This window comes from Canis lupus, chromosome X (assembly GCF_011100685.1).
Source record: "Canis lupus familiaris isolate Mischka breed German Shepherd chromosome X, alternate assembly UU_Cfam_GSD_1.0, whole genome shotgun sequence".
Classification (NCBI taxonomy): Eukaryota; Metazoa; Chordata; class Mammalia; order Carnivora; family Canidae; genus Canis; species Canis lupus.
The window spans coordinates 42,096,950-42,117,540 of NC_049260.1; the positions used below are offsets into that span (position 1 = coordinate 42,096,950).

The following is a 20,591-nucleotide window of genomic DNA, read 5'->3' on the forward strand; positions in this document are numbered from 1 at the left end:
CTCCTGGACAGATGCTAGTCCAGAAAGATTGATTTCCAGATGAGTGGGAGATACCCACCCCAAAGCCACTCATCTGACATTTTCAGATGAAGAAACTGCCTAAGGTCACACAATTTAGCAAATGCTACCATTTGAATCCAGGTAGCTAGGCTCCAAGATCCATGCCTCTACTCATTACATTATATATACTGTTTGGGGAGGACCACGGTGTGAAAATTAAGAAAGGGAAACCTTACTTAAATGGACTCAGGATGTTAGAAGGGGAGGCTGGTAGAGGAAGCCTACAGCACAATGTCTACTGCAAAAAGTTTCAGCTACACACCCAACAGAAGTATCTCAACAGGAAAGAATGGTCAATTATAGGCCCCCAACAAAGGAAAGATGTACATCCTATCTCCTTTAAGAAACTGACTACTCCTGCAACTCAGCCAATGAGAAACCATCATCAGTATGAACTCTTGCTGTTGTCCAATAGATTTTTGTTCCAAACCCCTCCCAACCTCCTCCTTCTCCATAACATAATGTTCTCCTTTGTTTATTGGACTTGCATATGGTTTTGCCATAACTTGCTTGTTCTGCGTTGCAATTCTCAGCTATTCCTGAATAAACTCATCTTTTGCTGGTAACATAACTGGCAGTTTTATCTTTCAAATTGGCAAAGGGATGTTTGCCCAACACCCACATGCTCCTACATCACCCCCTCCAGATTCAGTCGGGCCTTAAGCCATTCTTATGGGTTGGACTAGGCTCCTGGGAATAGGAGGGTTTTACCTTTTGGGGGAGACTGGGAGCACGCAAGGACCAGCATCTGACTGTGTTCTAGAAGGAATAAGGGAAGGAAGAGGATGCGTGGTGGGACGTATGCTGCTGATTGTTCCAGTCATGGTAAGCAGGAGCTGATGGAACTTCAGACTGACCGTCTATTTCTCCAACAAGCTCAGAGCTAGACTGGCAGGTGGACAGAACAACCATCTGCTTAACTGTAATCATTTGGTTGACCACATAACTCATGTGCCAACAGGGAAAGGGGCGCTTTGAGGAACTGACAGTGCAGTTGCCTGATGGTAGGAGGTACTGAATATCTAACTAAATTATGCCCACCTGGGACTGGCTGGGACTGGTGGTCTGATAGTGTAGAAGACAGGCAGCCTCCCAAGGGACTGACAAGCTGGCTGACTGGTGGTGTGTGCTGTTGCTGCTGCCTGGGCGGCGGGATGTTGTGCGTGGCTGACTATTGCTAGGAGTCACATCTGGCCTGAGGGAGTGTCTGGATGTTACACTGTCTGATGCAGTGTAAAGGAGGGCTACCCTGAAGGAATTTCGGGCTGACTGAGGGACAGATCTGTGACTGCCTGATAGGCAACTGTATCTGGTGAGTGACTGTCCACCCTGACCACATAGACCATGTGTGGTCAGTCAGATGCTGAGAATGGCTGCCTGGCGACTGACAAAACGATGAAGAGCAGTGAACGACTCACAGGCCATCTGACCAGTTGAAATACCAGTGTAGCTGCCTGACTGGATGGCTGTATCAGGTTGGAATCACAGCCGCCTGGAGGGAGCCCCACGGAGACTGACCAAATGACTGACCAATGGTGGGCATACCTCGCTGAGAAGTGACAGACTGCTGACCCACTGTCAGGTGGCATGGAGGCTTTAGTTGCTGTGACTATTTCTTTGAGGGAATAATTGCCTGATCATGGCGTGAATGAGGAGTAACCTGAGGGAATTAAATATTGACCAACACTGGACAGTGTGACTGCCTGAGAGGGCGACATCAGATGACAATGACAGCCTGTCCTCACCTAATCACGGCCCACCTGAGCCACGGCTGGTGGCTGTGAGAGGCTTTCCCAAGGGGGATTCAGGGCTGCCCCCAGAGCAAGAGATGGAGAGACCGGCTGCTTGACTGTGTGAAAAAGGGGCAGCCAGAGGGAATGATAGGCCGGCTAACAGTGTAGTTGTTAGGAATGCGTGTCTGCCTTAAGACTCGCAGCTGGCCACGAACGGATGCTGCCGTTGACTGACAGACCCTGTGAATGGGGGTGGGGGACCGGGGTCTGACTAAACAGTTGTCTGTGGTGATGGACCCATTGTCTGATTTAATTCTGGGGACTGGCTGAGCAGCTGTACGTGGTGACAGTCCATCTTGGGAGTCACGGCCAGCTTGGGGTTAAAATGTGGTGACGACCGAGTGACGGTGGTAATTGGGGGTCTGACAGGACGGAGAATCCCCCGTGCGGCCGGCTGACAACGTGATTGGCTGACAGCGTGACAGACAGACCAGCGTACGGGTAGGGCCTCCGGCAACCTCAGTTGCCGCCGCTGCGGCTGCCGCCCAGACGCACTCTGGGAAAGCGCTGGCGAGCACCCGCCTTCGGGACCGAGCGGGGTAGCGGGGAGGGGTCCGGTCACGGCTCGCCGGTTGGTCCGCGCGGGCTATGCTCGCGGCGCCGTGCGGCCAATAGGCTGCGCGTTCTCGGCCACGCCCGCGCGAGCTCTCTTCTCGCGAGGCCGGTTAGGCCCGAATGTCGTTAGCCGTGGGGAAAGATGGCGGAAAATTTAAAAGGTGAAGCAGTGGCGGTAGCGGCGCCGGCCTGCTGGCCGGGCCGGGTGGGCTAGAGGGGTGGCGTCGCGGGCTTGGGGCCCCGGCGTCTGAGGCCACGGAGCCAGGAGCCGGAAGCTTGGCGCGGAAAGGATGGGGCTCTTGGAACCCGGGCCTGGCGCGCGGGGCTGGGCGGGGCTGAGGGGAGGGGGCGCGTGCCTCCGAACGCGGCGGGCGCGGGGCTAAGTGGGGACGCGGCAGGGGGGCGCGCGCCTCTGATCGCGACCAGTCGGCGCGCGCACGCGCGGGGGCTTGTCGGGGAGGCCGCACCCGCGCGCGGGAAAATCGGCCGCCAGTGACCGTTACCCGGTTGGTGTCCACGCGAGACGCCGGAAGGGGAGGGAAGGGAAGGGGACGGACCTCCTTTTCAGAGTGGGGGACAGAGGACTCTTCATGGTGAGGGTATCTCCTTTCCGCGTGATGGGGAAAGGGTTTGCTGTAGAGAAGACTCCCCAGGGAAGAGGGGAAAGGGGGCTTCTCTGATAGGAGAGCTGGACTCCCTCGTGTGTAGGGAAAGAGGGGTGACTTTTCCAGTATGTTGGGGAGGGTGGGCTCCTCTGGGTGAGGATAGCTGCGGGGAGGATGGCCTCCACAGTGTGAGGGGGACCTCTGAGAGGTAGGAATCCACCTGTGGCCAGTGCGGAGCCAGCAGCTGGAGAGGTTAGTTTGGGACCACTTTAGTGGGGTTTCAAATGCAAGTTAAGGGGCTTGAAAGGGAGAGGCATCATAGGGAGAGGAAAGCGTGGGCACAGGCTGAGTCTCCACTAGGCCTGCCTCAGTGGAGGGGGGGTTGTGCACACGAAATAATTTTGCAATGCTCTTGTACGTTTTCAGGTTGACGTCTGCAGTATTTCATTAGGAGTTCAAATGTCTGATTTTTTTAACGGGAGGTAGACGATATTAAAAATAGGATGAGTACTGACTGCATTTGGAATTAGTGTTCAATGGAATGATTTGATAAAATGGCTTTAAAGCACATTGTGCCTTGAATCAGAAGTCTTTTTCTTTCCTTTAAATCGGCGTCTTGAAAATTTCTGATAGCACCAGAAACATTCCAGGTATATTTAAAAGAATTGTCAATAACCTATACTGTTTTGCTGGTTCCTGAATTCAGAGCGTACTCCTTTGGGTGAGCTTTACCCTTCACAGAAATGTAGATGAGACGGCAAGCTAAAATGCGGTGTGAAAAAATATACCTTGTAGGTTTAAGGCACCCAGGCTAATCATTCAAGGAAGCTTCCTGAAATCTAATACCATTCCACAGTCTCTCATTCATAATTTTGAAATCTAAAAAGCTCTGAAAACTTAAGTTTGGCGCAATTTAGGGGCAAAACTAGACTATAAAGTGGGACTATCTTGCCTCTTTATTTCTCCTATTTAATATAGAAAATTCAGATTTTTTTGCTGCAGAATTACTAATGTGTTTGATTATGGCTTGATGCCCCTGACCACATAGCGGGTGTTAGGTAGTGCATGGGGTATACCTCGGACTACACTTGTAAAAAAAAAAAAAAAATCTGAATTCCTAAACACAAGTAAAGTAGCCCCAGGAGTTTCAGATAAGGGATTCCAGACCTGTCTTTCCAGTTAAGCCTTTGTTTGGGGCCTACAGGTTGTAATCCCAGCCCCATCAGTTCCCTCAGGGCAATGCACCCTACTGAGATGGGGGTTGTTCTCTTTATTTTGCAAAGTGGGGAGAGGGATGATTAGGTCCTGAACCCAACTGCAGGTTTGCAGGCAGTTTTAGGAATAGTATGGAGGGGAAGCTCTAGGAATAGATTCCTTTAGGACAATTCCTGCAGCAGATCTCACTTTGAGGGCTACAGCTGGGGTGGGGGGGATGGCCTTGGAATGAGCACTGGGGCTGAAGGAAGTGGCACATTTTTTGATGTAGAAGGGTCTCAGCATGGAGAAAGCCTGTGGATTAAATCTCACTGACTCTGAGGCAGTTCTTTGGAAGTCCCAGAAAGGATTTGGGGTCCCCTTTGATCGGTGCCTTCAGCAGGATACCCAGTAAGTTCTTTCTGGCCTCCTTGTTCTAGGCTGCAGTGTGTGTTGCAAGTCGTCTTGGAATCAGCTACAGGACCTGTGCCGTCTGGCCAAGCTCTCCTGCCCTGCCCTCGGCATCTCCAAGAGGAATCTCTATGACTTTGAAGTCGAGTACCTGTGTGATTACAAGAAGATACGCGTGAGTCTGGGGTGCCCATGGCCAGGGCAGGGGTGTCTCAAGGAAGCTGGCTTACTTCCCTCTTCCTCCACCCCCACTTCCTGCATCTGTTTCCAAAGGGAATGTTCTCTGATCTTAAAAAATTAGGTTTAGTAGGACTTCTTATCATCCTCATTGTGCAGGTGAGGAAATTAAGTGGCTTTCTCAGAGGGGCAGGAGCCAGAATGAATCCCCAAATAAGTCTTTCTTTCCACCTCCATAGGAATACAAACCAAGTGCAAAGATTGAGATGTTGAGTGCAGAAATGGAGATGTTGATAGCTAGTGATTATTGAAGGACATTCAGTATGCTGGCACTTCCTCTCAGAAACCCATTTAATCCCCCAAACAGCTCTGTGGGGAACTGTTGCCATTGCCAGAGGAGGCAATGGCAGGATAAAGAGAACAGATTGGAGCCAGTATGGTTGGGTTCAAATTTTGGCCCTATAGCCCTGGGATACTTACCCAAATTCTCTGTGGTTCATTTTCCTCATTTATAAAATGGAGACAACCAATAAACAGTATCTAGCTCATAAAGAGTTGTGAGGGTTAGATTAGTTAATAAGATATAGAAGTAGTACATGCTACATCCTGAATGCTACAAAAATGTCAGCTTTTTTTTTCTTTATGTATAGATGGGGAAACCAAGGGTCAGCAAAGTTAAATAACTTGCCTAAGGCCACATAGCCAGGGAGCCATAGATTCCGAATTTGTACCCAGGGTTTTTACAACCCCGTTAAACTGTATACTATAGCTGCTCTCTGCAAGAAAATATCTCTCTGCCTGCTGAGTGGAGAACAGATTGTAGGGGGCAAGGGTGGAACGGAGGAGACCAGTGAGGAGGCCTACTACCGTAATCCAGGCAAGTGATGATGGTGGTAGCAGTGACGGTGGTTTGAAGTGGTTGGATTCTGGATGTAGTTGAAAGGTGAGGCTGCCAGGATTTGCTGAGGTTAGATGTGGGGAATGAGAAAGAGAAGTCAATGTTATGACTTCCAAGAGTTCGGGCCTGAACAGCTTAGAAGGAGGGACTGATGAGAGGAAAGAGATAGGAGGGAGTAGATTAAATTAAAACTTGGAATTTAGACTGTAATAAGGGGGAGAGTGAGATTTGAACCTAGGGATCCTCACTCTAGAGCCCATGCTTTTTGTAAAAATAATTTTAAAAAATATTTTATTTGAGAGAAGGAGCTCGGGGGGGGGGGGTTGGGGGGCAGAGAGGGAGGGAGAAACAGACTCCCTGCTGAGCAGGGAGCCAGATATGGGGCTTGATCCCAGGATCATAACCTGAGGGTAGATGCTTAACTGACTGAGCCACCCAGGCTCCCTGAAACCAATGCTTTTTTAACCACCACATGGAGTCATTCCAGAAAAGGCGATGGGAATAGTTTGGGTGTTATCCACTAGCTTTGAGATGGAAGTCCCACAAGGGCTGGTCCAAGGGTATCGCCACTTATGGGGCCCCCATCCCCTGGTCCCCCAACAGGAACAAGAGTATTACCTGGTAAAATGGCGTGGATACCCAGACTCAGAGAGCACCTGGGAGCCACGGCAGAATCTCAAGTGTGTACGCATTCTCAAGCAGTTCCACAAGGACTTAGAAAGGGAGCTGCTCCGGCGGCACCAGCGATCAAAGCCCCCCCGGCACCTGGACCCAAGCTTGGCCAACTACCTGGTACAGAAAGCCAAGCAGAGGCGGGCGCTCCGGCGCTGGGAGCAGGAGCTCAATGCCAAGCGCAGCCACCTGGGACGCATCACTGTGGAGAATGAGGTGGACCTGGACGGCCCCCCGCGGGCTTTTGTATACATCAATGAGTACCGTGTTGGTGAGGGCATCACCCTCAACCAGGTGGCGGTGGGCTGTGAGTGCCAGGACTGTCTGTGGGCCCCCGCTGGAGGCTGCTGCCCTGGGGCATCGCTGCACAAGTTTGCCTACAATGACCAGGGTCAGGTGCGGCTGCGTGCCGGGCTGCCCATCTACGAGTGCAACTCCCGCTGCCGCTGTGGCTATGACTGCCCCAACCGTGTGGTACAGAAGGGCATCCGCTATGACCTCTGCATCTTCCGCACGGATGACGGGCGTGGCTGGGGCGTCCGTACGCTGGAGAAGATCCGCAAGAACAGTTTCGTCATGGAGTACGTGGGAGAGGTAGGGAGCCGGGACCCAATGTGTGTGTGTGCGCGCGCGCGCAGCTCTTCCCACCATTGTGTTTCCATTGTGTGCGCCCAGCTCGCCTCACTGTATGCCCGCCATGTCCCTGCTTTTCCTGTTCAGGGAAAGGTGGGGGCGGTTAACCTGAGTGTTGATAGGGACATCCTGGCAGGGGCGCGGATATCCAGCTGGTAGTTGAAAGCATGCTGAAATAGACTTCTGGACTGGTTGACCTCATAAGGGTACCTATTGAATAGGAAAGCAGGAACTGAAATCTAGGGAGTGTTCCTTTTAACAGCCCATGTGGTCTGCATAGGGTTGTGTCACCTGAAAAGGCACTACTTGAAAAGGCACTACTTGTTTTGCAAGGGCTCAGCTTACCACCAAGCAGTGTTTGACCAGGAGGAACATCTTTTACTAATCTGAACATGAACACTTTGGAGTAGGACATAGACATGCCTTATGTTGGCTGCCTCTTCCTCCAGATTTGCAGGACACTGGGGAAAGGCAGGGTATACAGTTGACCCTAGAACAACATGGTGGGGGGGGGCAGTTATCCTCCTCTGACATCTCCCTCTTAGTCAAATCTGCATGTAACTTCTGACTCCACAGAAACTTAGCTACTAGTAGTGTACTGTTGACCTTACAATAACATAGTTGATTAATACATATTTTATATGTATTATATATACTATTATACACATTATTTTATATTTGCATTTTAATATATATTATGCATAGCATATGTATTATATTTTGTATTCTTACAAGAAAGTAAGCTAGAGAAAAGAAAGTGTTAATAAGAAAAATCATAAGGAAGAGAAAGTAACATTTACAGTACTATACTGTATTTATCAAAAAAAAATGTTCATGTAAGTGGACCCACATAGTTCAATGTGTTGTTCAAGGGTCAGCTGTATTAGGCAGACTAGCCACCTACCATATAACCCCCAGATCTTAGTGGCTTTACACATTAGAAATGTAACAGTCCTACATGGCTATTTGAGTAGTATCCTTCCACACAATGGTGTGGCCACCCAGGCTCCTTCCCTCTTGTGCCTTTGCTGTGCCTTGGAGCCGCTGGCAGTCCTCACTCAGCATTGCTGGCAAGTAGGCTGAGAGTCGTGGTAGAAGGGGAGGTTGCTAATGGGCCAGGCTTGGACACAGTACCCATCACTTCTGCCCATGCTGACTGACTGGAACCGAGTGACTGGCCTTACCTTGGTGCAAGGGAGGCTAGGAAGTGTGATTGAGTCATGTGCCCTGGTGGAAAACAAAATGAGTTTGTGAGAATAACCAGCAAGTGTCTGTAATACAAGTGTCATGTGCTAAGGTGGGATGTGATGTGCATCTGGGGTGGAGCAGTTCTTTTTATGTAGGACCATCTCATGCTTTGGGGGAACATTTAACATCCCTGGACCTTGACCATTTAAATCCAGGAGTGTGCTGTAATGGTGACAACCCCAAATACCTTCATATTTTTAAAGGTCTCTTAGAGGTGTGATATAGTTGGGAAGTGACAGAAATTGGCCAAAGGGACACACACTTGAAGGTGTCCACACTGTAATGACACTGATGGGAGAGGAGAGAGTCCCAGAAATGAACCATAAAGTAGAGAGGGTCATAACCCCAGGGGGCAGAGGTAATCTAGAAGTAGAGCAGTCTGCACTTCAGAGGACCCTGACAGTCTAGACAAGAAGTCTACACTCAGATAATCCTGATGGTCTGGTGGAAGAAATGTCTACACATCGAAGGTCTGGAGGAAGGAAGAGGTGGCCATACCCCAGAGGGCTCCTGACAGTCTGGGGCAGGGGTCCTGATAATTTGTGGGAAGAGGTATCTACGTCCCAGAGTGACCTGGAGGCAGAGAGCAAGCTCTCCACACTCCAGAGGACCCTGGCAGTGCAACTTAGGAAGTGTCCATACCCATACCATCCTGACAGTCCGGAAAAAGAAGTGTCCTCACCCCAGAGGTATTAGGGCAGTCTGAAGGAGATCAGGCCTACACCTAAGAGAACTCTTGACAGCCTGGAGAAAGTGTCCACACCCTCAGGATCCTGACAGTCTGGAGGAGGTGTCTAGATCTGAGAGGGGTGCTAACAGTGGAAGAGATGTTAACAGCCCAGAGGGGTGTCCCCAGTCTGAAGGAGGACATGTGCATACTCCAGAGCCCCTGACAGTCTGGAGGAGGAGGCATCCAGCTCCCACAGGAGCCTGCCCGTTCTAGGGGAGGTCCAGAGAAGGGAGTGTCTTCAGCCTCACTGTACTGACACTCTCGAGGAAAATCTCTTTATAACACAGAGGATCCTGACAAGTAAAGAGGAGGGAGAGTCCACAGCCCCCTAGACCCCCTGGTCAGGATGCTGTTCTGGCTGTTCTTCCTTAGTGTCTGTAGTGTTTCATGCTGTCAACATGGGGGCTTTTGGGGCTTCTCACCCCTGTCTCCAGTCTTCGTTGCTCCACACACATTCTCCTCAAGCTTTTCTCAGCCTCCCTCCTGCCACATTCTGTGACTTCCAGGCCCCCTTCTGACACCATCAGGCCTACGGGGCCTCCTGATGGCACCACAGGCCCCCCAAAACTGCCAGAGCCAAGCTCCTCTTCGTGCATCCCCTATGAGGAGGCAGCGCAGTCAGATGGATGGTTGGGACGGTGGGCGCTGCAGCCTGACTGCCTGAGGTTGGAGCCTAGCTCCACTGCTCAGCAGCACTTACCCTTTGTGTGTCTGTTTCCCAGTCTGTAGCATAGGAGTGGTGATAGCACCCACACCATTCACTTGTTCTAAGACTTAAATGAGTTGTGATATGTGAAGCAATTGGAAGAAGCACTTAAACAGTACGTTTTTGATAAACATTAGCCATTACAGTCTAAAATTCAGAAAATCCAAAATGCTCAGAAAACCCAGGCTTTTGTAACCCATCTGGCTGTAAAACCTGACCAGACCTGATCCAGGCCTGTTTGTAGCCTACTTGAGATCCTACTTGGGATGAATATTCATAGATTTCATTATAGAAGTATTAATTTATTCAGTTACTGGTGCTGTCCCAGACTCTTCCTGGTGTCACATAATAGAGGGCATGCACTCCATGTCTGGCCGCTGCTGTGCTCTCCTACAATCTGGACATGACATATGCCCTCCTGGCTCTGCACCAGCAGTCCTTCCACGTGAGCTGCCCTTCCTCTCCTTTGCACCCTTCCATGTTCCATCAGAACATCCCCACCTTTGCCCAGCAGAGAACAACAGCCTAGTTTATCCATTCTAAGACAAGCATTTGCTTCATATTTTACCAACACTGAAATGAACATGCATCCCACTTAATTAGTTTAATTAAATGACGGTGTGTCATCATTTAATTAGCATTTCCCTTCTTGGGAAAGGGCACATAAAAACAAGGGAGCATGTTCTACTGGGATAAGACTGGTACTCATAACCATTCCTAACAGTGCTCAGTGTCAAGAACAGAAATCTCTTTCACATCCCTGATTGTGTTGGAGCTTTACAAGGGCTCCTTTTGGGTTGATGTTACTGTCATTGTCATCCCCATTCTACAGATGAGAGCCGAGGCCCAGAGAGGTATAGTAACAGACTCAGAGTCACCAAGCTAATAAAGTGGGTAAAAAAGGGCCCAAGTGTCTAAAACTGGTGTGCTGCCAGACCTGGTAGAAGGTTTTTTGTTTTGTTTTGTTTTGTTTTGTTTTTGGCTGAAGAAACTGGCAGAAGGAGAGAACATTCAGGATCCCAAATCCAGAATGGGGACAGGGCAGCAGCCTGACCATGAGTCTTCTGAGTCCTGTTCACTGTCAACCCCCTTTCCAGGCTGCCAGCTTCTAGCCCATCTGTCTTCCCCAGTCATTCTGGAGACCTGCTAGGGAGCAGGGACATGGTTTGCTTTGTTCCCAAAATTTCAGGGTAGGCCTGCCCTCACAGTAGGACTGGAAAGAAGACTGGAGAAGGAGCCGTTTATGCCCTGGAGGGCTCACCGTATGACTCACTCTTGGTGAGACTCAGGGAGCAGGTAGAGGCAGAACAGGCGGGAAGATGGAGACTGGGGAGGATGTAGAAAGGAAAAAGCTGGCTTAGATGCTACCCAGCATGCTCATGAGCCAGCAGAGACTGCCCTTCAGTCCAGGCCTTCAGAGAGCTTCAGAAAGGCAGCAGCTTCCTCATAGCCACTGGGGATCAGGAGGGTCAGGAAGGCTGCAGAAAAGTAACATCTGTTGTGCTGACCCCACAAAGAGTATGTGTTTTCGGGAGGTGGAGGGAGACAGACCTTGATGTACTCCTCCTCAGACCACTTCTGTGGCTCCTGTTGCAACCCTCAGGAGAGAGTCCCCACTCTTCACCTGCTGTCAAAGCCCTTTTATGACCTGTAGCTTGCTTTAGATAGTGTATTGCTCTCTTACTGCCCTGGGAACCCTAAGCAGTGTTTCTGATCAGCATCTTGCATCAGGGTATCCGAGTCCATCTCTCTTTCACCAGGCTGTGACCCAGAGGGCCAGGACCAGGCCTGGTCCCTGTGTCTCCCCCTGCAGACACTGTCCCCTGCATGCTGGGACCAGGCACAGGGTAGGCCTCATAAAAATCCAGTGGATAAATTAACGAATGAACAAGCATGAATTTGGAGTGTGGGGGAGGCCAGGTTCCTCAGTGGAGCCGGAGTCCAGGGCAGTGAGCCTTGTGGCCCGAGGGATAGACCTTGGTCTTGATTAGGATTTGGCCTGGAGCAGAGGGTGGAGGTGCTGGTTTAAGAGGCAGGGAGGAGACAGTGAGGACACTAGTGCAGCTGTCCTGGCTAGAGAAAATGGAGGGTGGCCAGGACTGGAAGTAGGAAGAGCATGGTCGCAGCTGGCATGAGGGTGAGCAAGGAGGGAAGCCAGGGCAGGTTTGGGGTTGTGTCATGTGGCAGGGGTGGTGGTGGCCAATGGGTCTCTGATGAAAGGAGAGGGAAGAAGGGGTGTGGGGGGAAGAGTATTTGAGTTGCCTCTAGGACTATTGAAAGAGAGGTCACTGGGCTAGACGGCAGAGTAAAAATAAAGGGTACTTTGGTGTTTCTTTTCACTGTGTGGGCATTTGTCTCTGAGGGGTGGGCAGAGGTAGCAGGAAGCCCAGGGGTGGAGAATGAGATCTGCCCTGGTCTGGAGGCACTCCAGGCTGAAGAGGGGGCAGTCTCGGGTCCCGTGGGACCCTCCTCCAGAGTAGGGCATGGTTGGCTCCTCTTAGGGATTACCAGAAGGCTGTGGTCGGCCCAAGGAGGAAGAGGGGACATGAGGGACGGAGAGGCGGGGGCTTTCCAGGACAGCCAGAGATCCAGCTGGGGAGGAGGAAATCTCTACTACTGTCTTAGGTCCCAGTTGCTGGCACTGCTCAGCATTAGGGCCGAGGAAGAGCTCTCACCCCTGCTCTTGCCTCCTTTTGTCTTCTGAGATTTTGGCCTTAGCTTCGTTCTTGCCATCTCAGACTCCCAGCAAGGGTCTTGATCTTCTCTCTGGACCAGGCTCTTTCATAATAAGATTCTGTCTGCTTTTAAGTCTCTGCCTCGAGCTCTCTTGTCTGAGTCTCTTTCCCATTCATTCTGTCTCCCTTTCCCACGGGTCCAGGCTGCTTTCTCCTCTCCGTGTCCTCACCGCCTTGTGTGCAGTCCAGCACTGGTGCCTTCTCTTGTACTGGGTCTCATGGCACCTCAGGCTTTCTTGCACCTCTCTCTTCCTCCCCCTAACACCCACCCCTCCCTGTGAGCTCTGGGTCCTTTTCTTGCCCTTGATCGCCTCACTATGTCTTACTATGGATCTCTCTCTCTCTCACTGCTGGACCTTGTGGCCAGCCTCCATCCACCATCGAGGGACGCCATGCCATCAGGAGGGATGGGTGACAGGCAGCTGAGGCCCAGCCCCTCTCTCAGGGCGCTGAGAGACCCTCTGCATTGCAGATCCCCATGTGTCCATACCTCCTAGCCCCGCTGGGCCTGGGCTCAGGAGCTGTGCTGGTTTTCCTGAGCTTTCTTGGCCATTCTCCCCTCCCCCACGGCCCTCTCCCCAGATCATTACCTCAGAGGAGGCGGAGCGGCGGGGCCAGATCTACGACCGCCAGGGCGCCACCTACCTCTTCGACCTGGACTACGTGGAGGACGTGTACACCGTGGATGCCGCCTATTATGGCAACATCTCCCATTTTGTCAACCACAGTGTGGGTACCCTGCAGGTGGGCGGGGGTCGGGAGGAGCAGGCTGGGGCCCCTCCTCACCTTCCCGCTGTTCTTTTTTGCCTAGTGTGACCCCAACCTCCAGGTGTACAACGTCTTCATAGACAACCTTGATGAGCGACTGCCCCGCATCGCTTTCTTTGCCACAAGAACCATCCGGGCAGGCGAGGAGCTCACCTTTGATTACAACATGCAAGGTGGGGGTGGCAAGGGACTGGGGGCAGGGGCACACAGTGACATGGGACACAAGGACCCCTCCCCAGGGAGCTTTAGGATGCTCTTCCGGATTCCCAGTGTCCCATCTGGACTCCTGGACCTATGCCTGTCTCGAGTCCCCTCATTTCCAGCCCCTGGACCCCAACCCTGAGACACTCACACAGACTTCTCCCAAGACTCCTGGGGGAGGATGTTTGGTTCAAGACTTAAGACACTCCTCCTGACTCTGAATTTCCTTAGTCCTCCCAATTCTCCCCACTCCTAACCCCCTTGGCCTTGCTCATTCCAAGCATCTAGACACTCTTGTGGCCTCCAGCCAGTCCCCTTCTTGACAAACTAGCTACCTCTGACATACTCCAGGTTGGGGGGATCTTTGACAGGAGAGTTTAGATGCCCCTCTGGATGTCTAGGTGACCATTCCTGACTTCTGACTTGGCCCTTCCCCGACCCCTGCCTTCCTCCAGAACCCCCAATTCCTGGCCATCTTCCCAACACCTGAACACCCCTCCAATGCTGATCCCTGGCCCTATCCCCAAACCACCAAGCCCACAACCCCCTCCTGACCTAAATCCCAGATGTACTCCCAGCACCCAAGATTCCTGGGTCTCATGGTGAAAAGGGCAGCGGGACACTTCACCTTGGCCTTCTAACAAGTCCCTTCCCCCTCCTGCCCTCCCTGGCTGTGACTCCACAGTGGACCCCGTGGACATGGAGAGCACCCGCATGGACTCCAACTTTGGCCTGGCCGGGCTCCCCGGCTCCCCCAAGAAGCGGGTCCGTATTGAATGCAAGTGTGGGACTGAATCCTGCCGCAAATACCTCTTCTAGCCCTTTGAAGTCTGAGGCCAGACAGTGGGGGCCTAAAGCCGCCTGCCCCACCCACCCACCCACTGCTGCCCTCCTGTTGAGGAATGACTGCCAGGGCCTCCTGCCTGCCTCTACCTGCCCCCACCTGTTCCCACCTGCCCCGTGCTTGGGGATGTGGGGTTACGGTGAGGACTGACTCTAGGAGTCCCCTTTCCCCATCCCAGCCCTATCTGTGGGTTGCACTTACAAATCCCTACCCACCTTCAAAAGTAATTTTTGAACACCAGGACTTTCTGCGGTTTTTGATTCATGGCCTAATCAAGGAGGTCTAAGGGGTGAACCCCAGCCTGGCCCCAGAACAGAAGAATGTTTGTTTTTGCACCTGCTTCTGCCTGGAGCTTGAGAGGTCTGTTGCAGGCCCTCTCCCTACTGCCCCAAGGGTGTGGGGAAGCAGCCCCAGGGCAGGCTGACATTAGAGCCCTGAGTTCCCAGCCCTCTTGTTTCCCCTACCACAGAAACTTTGTGCTAGTGAAAGAAAGAAGATCTCCAGGGCTGAGGCTGTGGCTGGTTTTTGCTCATGCTCCTGTGCCGGCTAGTGTTGGGCCTAAGAGCTGTAGGGTCTCTTTTTCAGGGTTGCACATCTGAGAAGTGGACACTCCTATGCCACTGGAAGAGAAGTGGGTGCCCATGGCCCACTGACCAGTGAGAGGAACGTAGTCCAGACTTTGCCAGCCCTTGAGGTGGACTGGGTCTGAACTCTGTCTCTGGTAGTGCATATAAAAAAGGCACCCAGGGCTTTTGAGAGTGGAGGGTACTGGGACCCCTGACCTGGGGCATGATGACTGCTGGGACTTCTTAGTGCTGGAACCAGGACCTAGCTAGGCTGTAGATAGCACTTAGGACAAAAATGTGCATTGATGGGGTGTTGATGAGGTGCCAGGCACTGGGCAGAGCACCTGATCCATGTGGATTGTCTCAGGGAAGCCTTGAAAACTATGGAGGTGGACCCCAGGAAAGGGTGCATGTGGCAGAAGGCAAAGTACAGGCCAAGACTGGCAGGGGGCAGCCATGGTTTACCCATGAGAGTATGGTAAGGTAAGAGGGAAGTCTCTGCCACCTGCTGGCCTCAGCCCCCAAGCCCTCTGCACTCACCTTGGGTCCACTGGTCTCAAAAGTGACCTGTCCACAAATATACACAAGGCAAAGGCTCTGATGGCTGCCTTGCCCCTTGCTTCCCCCATGAGGTCTTCTCTAGGAAGCCTTCCCTGACTACATGTGCTCAGAGTGCCCCTACGTGAGACTGTGTGCCCTGCCACCAGATGCCAGATCTGTGTGTCTGTCTGTGTCTGTGTCTGTGCTCCCTGCCCCCAGACTGACCTTCAGGCATGGACTGAATCTGATTCTCCTCTTGTATATCCCTTGGCCCTACCTAGCCCAGGGTGGGCATCAATAAAACAAATCATTGAACAAACCAAGGTGTGGGGATTGAAGACCTTAAATAGGTGGGGGTTGGGGGTTCATTGAAAATGGTGGGTGCTGGGGCCCAGGAACATTTTCCTCAGACTGCAGCCATCTGCTCTAATGTTCCCCATAGGGTATCACTTGCACCATCATCTACATAATGTGAGCTAAAATAAGCTTTTTAAACCAAACTTTTAAAGTGTACTGAAAAAGCAAACTAAATCAGGGGCACCTGTGTGGTACAGTCAGTTGAGTGTCCAACTCTTAGACATCAACTCAGGTCGTGATCTCGGGGTCATGAACTTGAGCCCTGCTTTGGGCTCTGTGCTTAGTGCAGAGTCTACTTGAGATTCTCTATCCCTCTTCCTCTGCCCCTCCCCCATGCTCACTGGCGTGTACTTTTGCTCTGTAAAATAAATAAATCTTAAAAAAACTAAATCTTGCTGCCTTAATGGACAAACCATTATCACTTCCCATAAACAAAAATAAGAAATACAGTAGAAATACAGAAATATGATCTGATTAGAGCTGGACCCTCCCTTTTCTTAGAGGCTTTAAACCGAAAGCCTATCTACTGGGCAGCCCAGGTGGCTCAGCGGTTTAGCGCTGCCTCCGGCCCAGGGCGTGATCCTGGAGACCAGAGATTGAGTCCCACCTGGGGCTCCCTGCATGGAGCCTGCTTCTCCTTCTGCCTGTGTCTCTGCCTCTCCCTCTCTATGTCTCTCATGAATAAATAAATAAAATCTAAAAAACAACAATAAAGCCTATCTACTGCATTCAAAGAGAAAAGTCTTTGTATGCCGGGGGTAGCTTTTTCTGCAAATATTGAGTGCCTATATGTGCCAGGGTAGAAAGAGAACAGAGATGACCTTTCCATCTTCTAACTTGATTTCATCACCCCTCCGTTGGAATATGAGCCAGTGCCCTTTGCTTTGCTCAGGAAACCTCACATGCGGCGACCCAGATACCCAACTATTTTGAAGACCTTACAGGTGACAGAATCCTAAGTGGGTCAGGCATTGTGACTTAGGACCAGGCTTCCAAACAGCCCATAGATCTTATACCTGGATGTTGACCCGAGGCCACTGAGACCTCATACTCTGAGATACCTATCTTCAAGCAGCTCAGAGATCTCGCACCTGGACACAGACCCCAACTAACTCATAGGCTGTACTGGAACAATGGGACACAGACTCCCCAAGAGCTCCCAAGTCCTCGAATGTCACCTTATATTCTGGGAGTCAGACCCCACACCACATCAGAGAATGAGCTTTCTGGGATAGAGAGGTACAGACATCTCAGACCTCACAACCTGGGATACTGCCACCCAAGCTATTCAGAGCCTTTACACCATGATTGGCAATTCCCAAACAAGACTTCACATCCTGGGGTAGACACCCCCTTCTCCAGAAGTGAAGATGTGACACCTAGACATAGACTGCCCAAATGCTGAGGCCTCATGCTCTGAGCACCAATCCCTAAATGATCCTGAAATCTCCTACCTTGGACACAGAACCCCAAATTGCTCAGAGATACCCTGGAAAGTAGAGCCCTAAGCATCCCAGAGGCCTCTCCCTAGAACAGAGTGCCACAAACAATTCAGAGACTCAAGTCTTAGACGCAGACTCCCAAAAAGCAGAGAGATCTCACAGCCCAGAAACAGACCTTGTTCAGAGAATACCAAGCCTGGGAAACACCTATATACTGCTCAGTGGCCCTGTACCTTCTTTTTTAAAATATTTTATTTATTCAAGAGAGAGAGAGGCAGAGACACAGGCAGAGGGAGAAGCAGGTTCCATGCAGGGAGCCCGACATGGGACTCAATCCCGGGTCTCCAGGATCAGGCCCTGGGCTGAAGGCGGCGCTAAACCGCTGAGCCACCTGGGCTGCCCATTCCTGTACCTTCTGACACAGACCCCAAAAGAGTTCAGAGTCAGGACAGCTTAGGAAAGACTACCTAACTTCAGAGACCTCCCACTTTGTAACTCACGTACCCAAAGAGCTCAGAGACCTGAAAATCTGATTACAGACCCCCGCAAAGCTTCACAACCAGGGATAAAGACCCACCAGTTTCACAGAGAACTTACAAACTGGGATAAAGATGGACAGATAGACCTCACACCCTCTTCTCTGACCACCAGACCAACTCGGAGACCTCATGCCCTGAACATGATACTAGAGAGCTCCAAAATCCCATAGGCTGAAACACAGGCCTTAAACTAGCTCAGAGATCTTGCACCCTTGACATAGATTCCTGTTCAGAGATGTTATGTACTGGACAGATTTCCCCCAAATAGCTCAGAGCCTTCATACACTGAGATAGATCCCCAAACAGCTCAGAGGCCTTCCACTCTGGTTCACAGAAGAGCTCAGAGACCTGAAAATCCGGACACAAGTCCTTTACATAGCTTAGAGACTGCAAGCCCTGGAATACAGATCACAAATAACTCAGATCACACATCCTGGATGCAGACTCCAAATGGCTTAGAAACCTCATATCATAGGCTCACATCCCCAAATAGCTCAAGGTCTTCCCAAAAGGAAGGGTATACACTCTCAACAGACCTCTGAATGATTCAGAAATACCACACCCTGAACTCAGACCCCTAAACCATTTATGGAACTCCCACTTTGTACCCATATCCAGAAAGATTTCAGACACCTGACGCTCACGGACACGGATCACCAAAGGGCCTAGACACCTCACATTCTGTTCAGTCTGCCACAAACAGAGGAGAGATCCAGTAATGGACACAGACTCACAACAGCTTAGGGATCTCACGTTGTGGACACAGGCTCTCAAACAACCCAAAGAACTTCTAACCAAGTAGGGAGAGAAATACAAAAGAGTTCAGAGACAGCACATGTCGGTGATATATGCCCACATAGCTCGGCACCTCCCATTATGGGACAGAAACCCTCAAAGAGTTTATTAACCTCACAGTCTGGAAAGGAGACCCACAAACAGGCCAGAGACCTCACATATCAGATATACAATGCCAAAATGCTTAAGAGTTAACAAACCTTCCACCCTAGGACACAAACGCACCCTCACCCCCAGCTCAGGGACATAATGCCTGGACAAATACCTCCAAACACCCAGGAAATGTCATTAGTAATAGAACCCCAAACCACTCAAACCCTGGAAACAAACCCCTGATGGTTCAGAGACCCCATACCCTGGGATGAGACACTCCCAACAGGAGCTACCTCACCCTTGAAAATACACCACAACAGGAATCTCAACACCAAGGGATACAGAGCTCACACTCTGGGTCACAGAGGGTAAAGCACCTCAGAGGCCCCCAAAAGTATAAAGACATCAGTAGAAAGACATCAAACTTGAAACAGATCCTGAAACTGCTCCGATAAATCACACCTGAGGACAAAACCCACATCATAGATAACTCATTCCCTGGGACATGGGCTCAAAGCAGAAGAGGTTGAACACAGATACTCAAACACACCTGAGTTCTGAGAGTCATAGATCCCAAACAGCCCCGCCACCTCATACCTAAAAGGAGAGAGTTCTGAGTAGTTCAGAGACTCCATACTCGACACAGACCATCACAAAGTGAAGAGATTTCACATACTGAATGAAGACCTCCAAACAGCTCAGGAAACTCACTAACTGGGCACCCTCCTCCTCCCATTTAAAGCTCAGAGACTATGACCCTGGAATAGACCCTTAATGAGTCTGATGTATCACACTCTATGACTGAGACTTCCCAAGAGGAAGAGACTCTGCACCTGAAAATATACCCCAAACATGTTGAGAAACTCTCAAACCAAAAGAGCACAGGGACCATGTATTCTGGGACACAGGGACCAGACAGCTCAGAGGTCATACAGTGTAGACACAGCCACCCAAACAGTTCTGTGAACTCACCCCTGGTATGTAGGACCAGAAAAAACTCAGAGCCCTTGGCTCTAGGATTCAGAAATCCTTCTGAGACTTAGGGTATAGACCTCAAAATATAATTCAGAGAATATGCTGGATGCAGAGCAGCAATCAGAGACTTCAAATCCTGGAACACATAGACCCAAACGGATCAGGGACCTCACATCCTGGAAGTACATACAAAATAGCTCAGAGAATTTAAATTCTAGGAAATATATGCCCCTAAAGAACAGACCTCACATCCTGTGACATACTCACAAAAAGATCAAAAACTATTTTTTATATTCCCCAAATGAATGAGACCTAACTCTGGGAAACAAACTAGGGGTGGTAGAAAGGGAGGTGGGTGGAGGTGGGGGTGACTGGGTGATGGGCACTGAGGGGGGCACTTGGTGGGATGAGCACTGGGTGTTATTCTATATGTTGGCAAATTGAACACCAATACAAAATAAATTTATAAAAAAAGATACCAATCTTACCTATGTTTCAATAATGGAAAAATAGTTTTAGATTATTGACCAAATATACCAGTTATATACTTGCTTAATCTTGAATAAAAATATAAATTCAAAAAAAAGATCAAAAACTACATGAGTGGAGAGAGACACCCACAGCTATTTCAGAGAAATAGCATCCAGGGATGTATGCCCACAAACAGATTGTAGACCTCAATCCCTTGAGACATCCCCATATAAACATACCAGAGACCTCACATGCCAGGACATATACTCACAAACATTTTTTGAGTACTCATATCCTGGGAAATAAACTAAAGAATGGATCAGAAACTTCATATGTTGGGACCTACACCTACAAAGATACTCAAAGCCTAGGATATAAACCCAAAATCTTACATCCTGAGACAAAGAAAAGGCAAAACAAGATGACCTGGGACAGGGGGATCCCAGGGTGGCTCAGCGGTTTAGTGCAGCCTTCAGCCCAGGGTGTGATCCTGGAGACCCGGGATCGAGTCCCACGTCAGGCTCCCTGCATGGAGCCTGCTTCTCCCTCTGCTTCTCCCTCTCTGCCTGTGTCTCTGTCTCTC

At 50.5% G+C, this 20,591-nt stretch overlaps 1 protein-coding gene across 2 annotated transcripts; it reads left to right on the forward strand.

Annotated features, from left to right (window-relative positions):
• The first annotated feature begins 788 nt into the window (after positions 1 to 788).
• SUV39H1 (suppressor of variegation 3-9 homolog 1) lies at positions 789 to 15,655 on the forward strand. Of its 2 annotated transcripts, none has more exons than XM_038587375.1 (6): positions 789 to 885; positions 4,648 to 4,793; positions 6,297 to 6,959; positions 13,000 to 13,146; positions 13,229 to 13,358; positions 14,072 to 15,655. In XM_038587375.1, exons 1-6 carry the CDS (start codon positions 846 to 848, stop codon positions 14,203 to 14,205), a joined length of 1,260 nt encoding a protein of 419 aa, XP_038443303.1. In that variant the 5' UTR covers positions 789 to 845; the 3' UTR covers positions 14,206 to 15,655. The 2 variants fall into 2 exon arrangements, with proteins under 2 accessions (XP_038443303.1, XP_038443304.1); XM_038587376.1 differs by lacking the exon at positions 789 to 885 and adding an exon at positions 2,397 to 2,569.
• Positions 15,656 to 20,591: the final 4,936 nt, after the last annotated feature.

Bases quoted from the DNA above. Each gene is read 5' to 3' on its own strand.
- SUV39H1 (XM_038587375.1), top strand. From the start codon at position 846: ATGCGTGGTGGGACGTATGCTGCTGATTGTTCCAGTCATG. The intron at 4,794-6,296 runs GTGAGTCTGGGG...GTCCCCCAACAG, and splicing joins GTGATTACAAGAAGATACGC to GAACAAGAGTATTACCTGGT. The intron at 13,359-14,071 runs GTGGGGGTGGCA...GTGACTCCACAG, and splicing joins CTTTGATTACAACATGCAAG to TGGACCCCGTGGACATGGAG.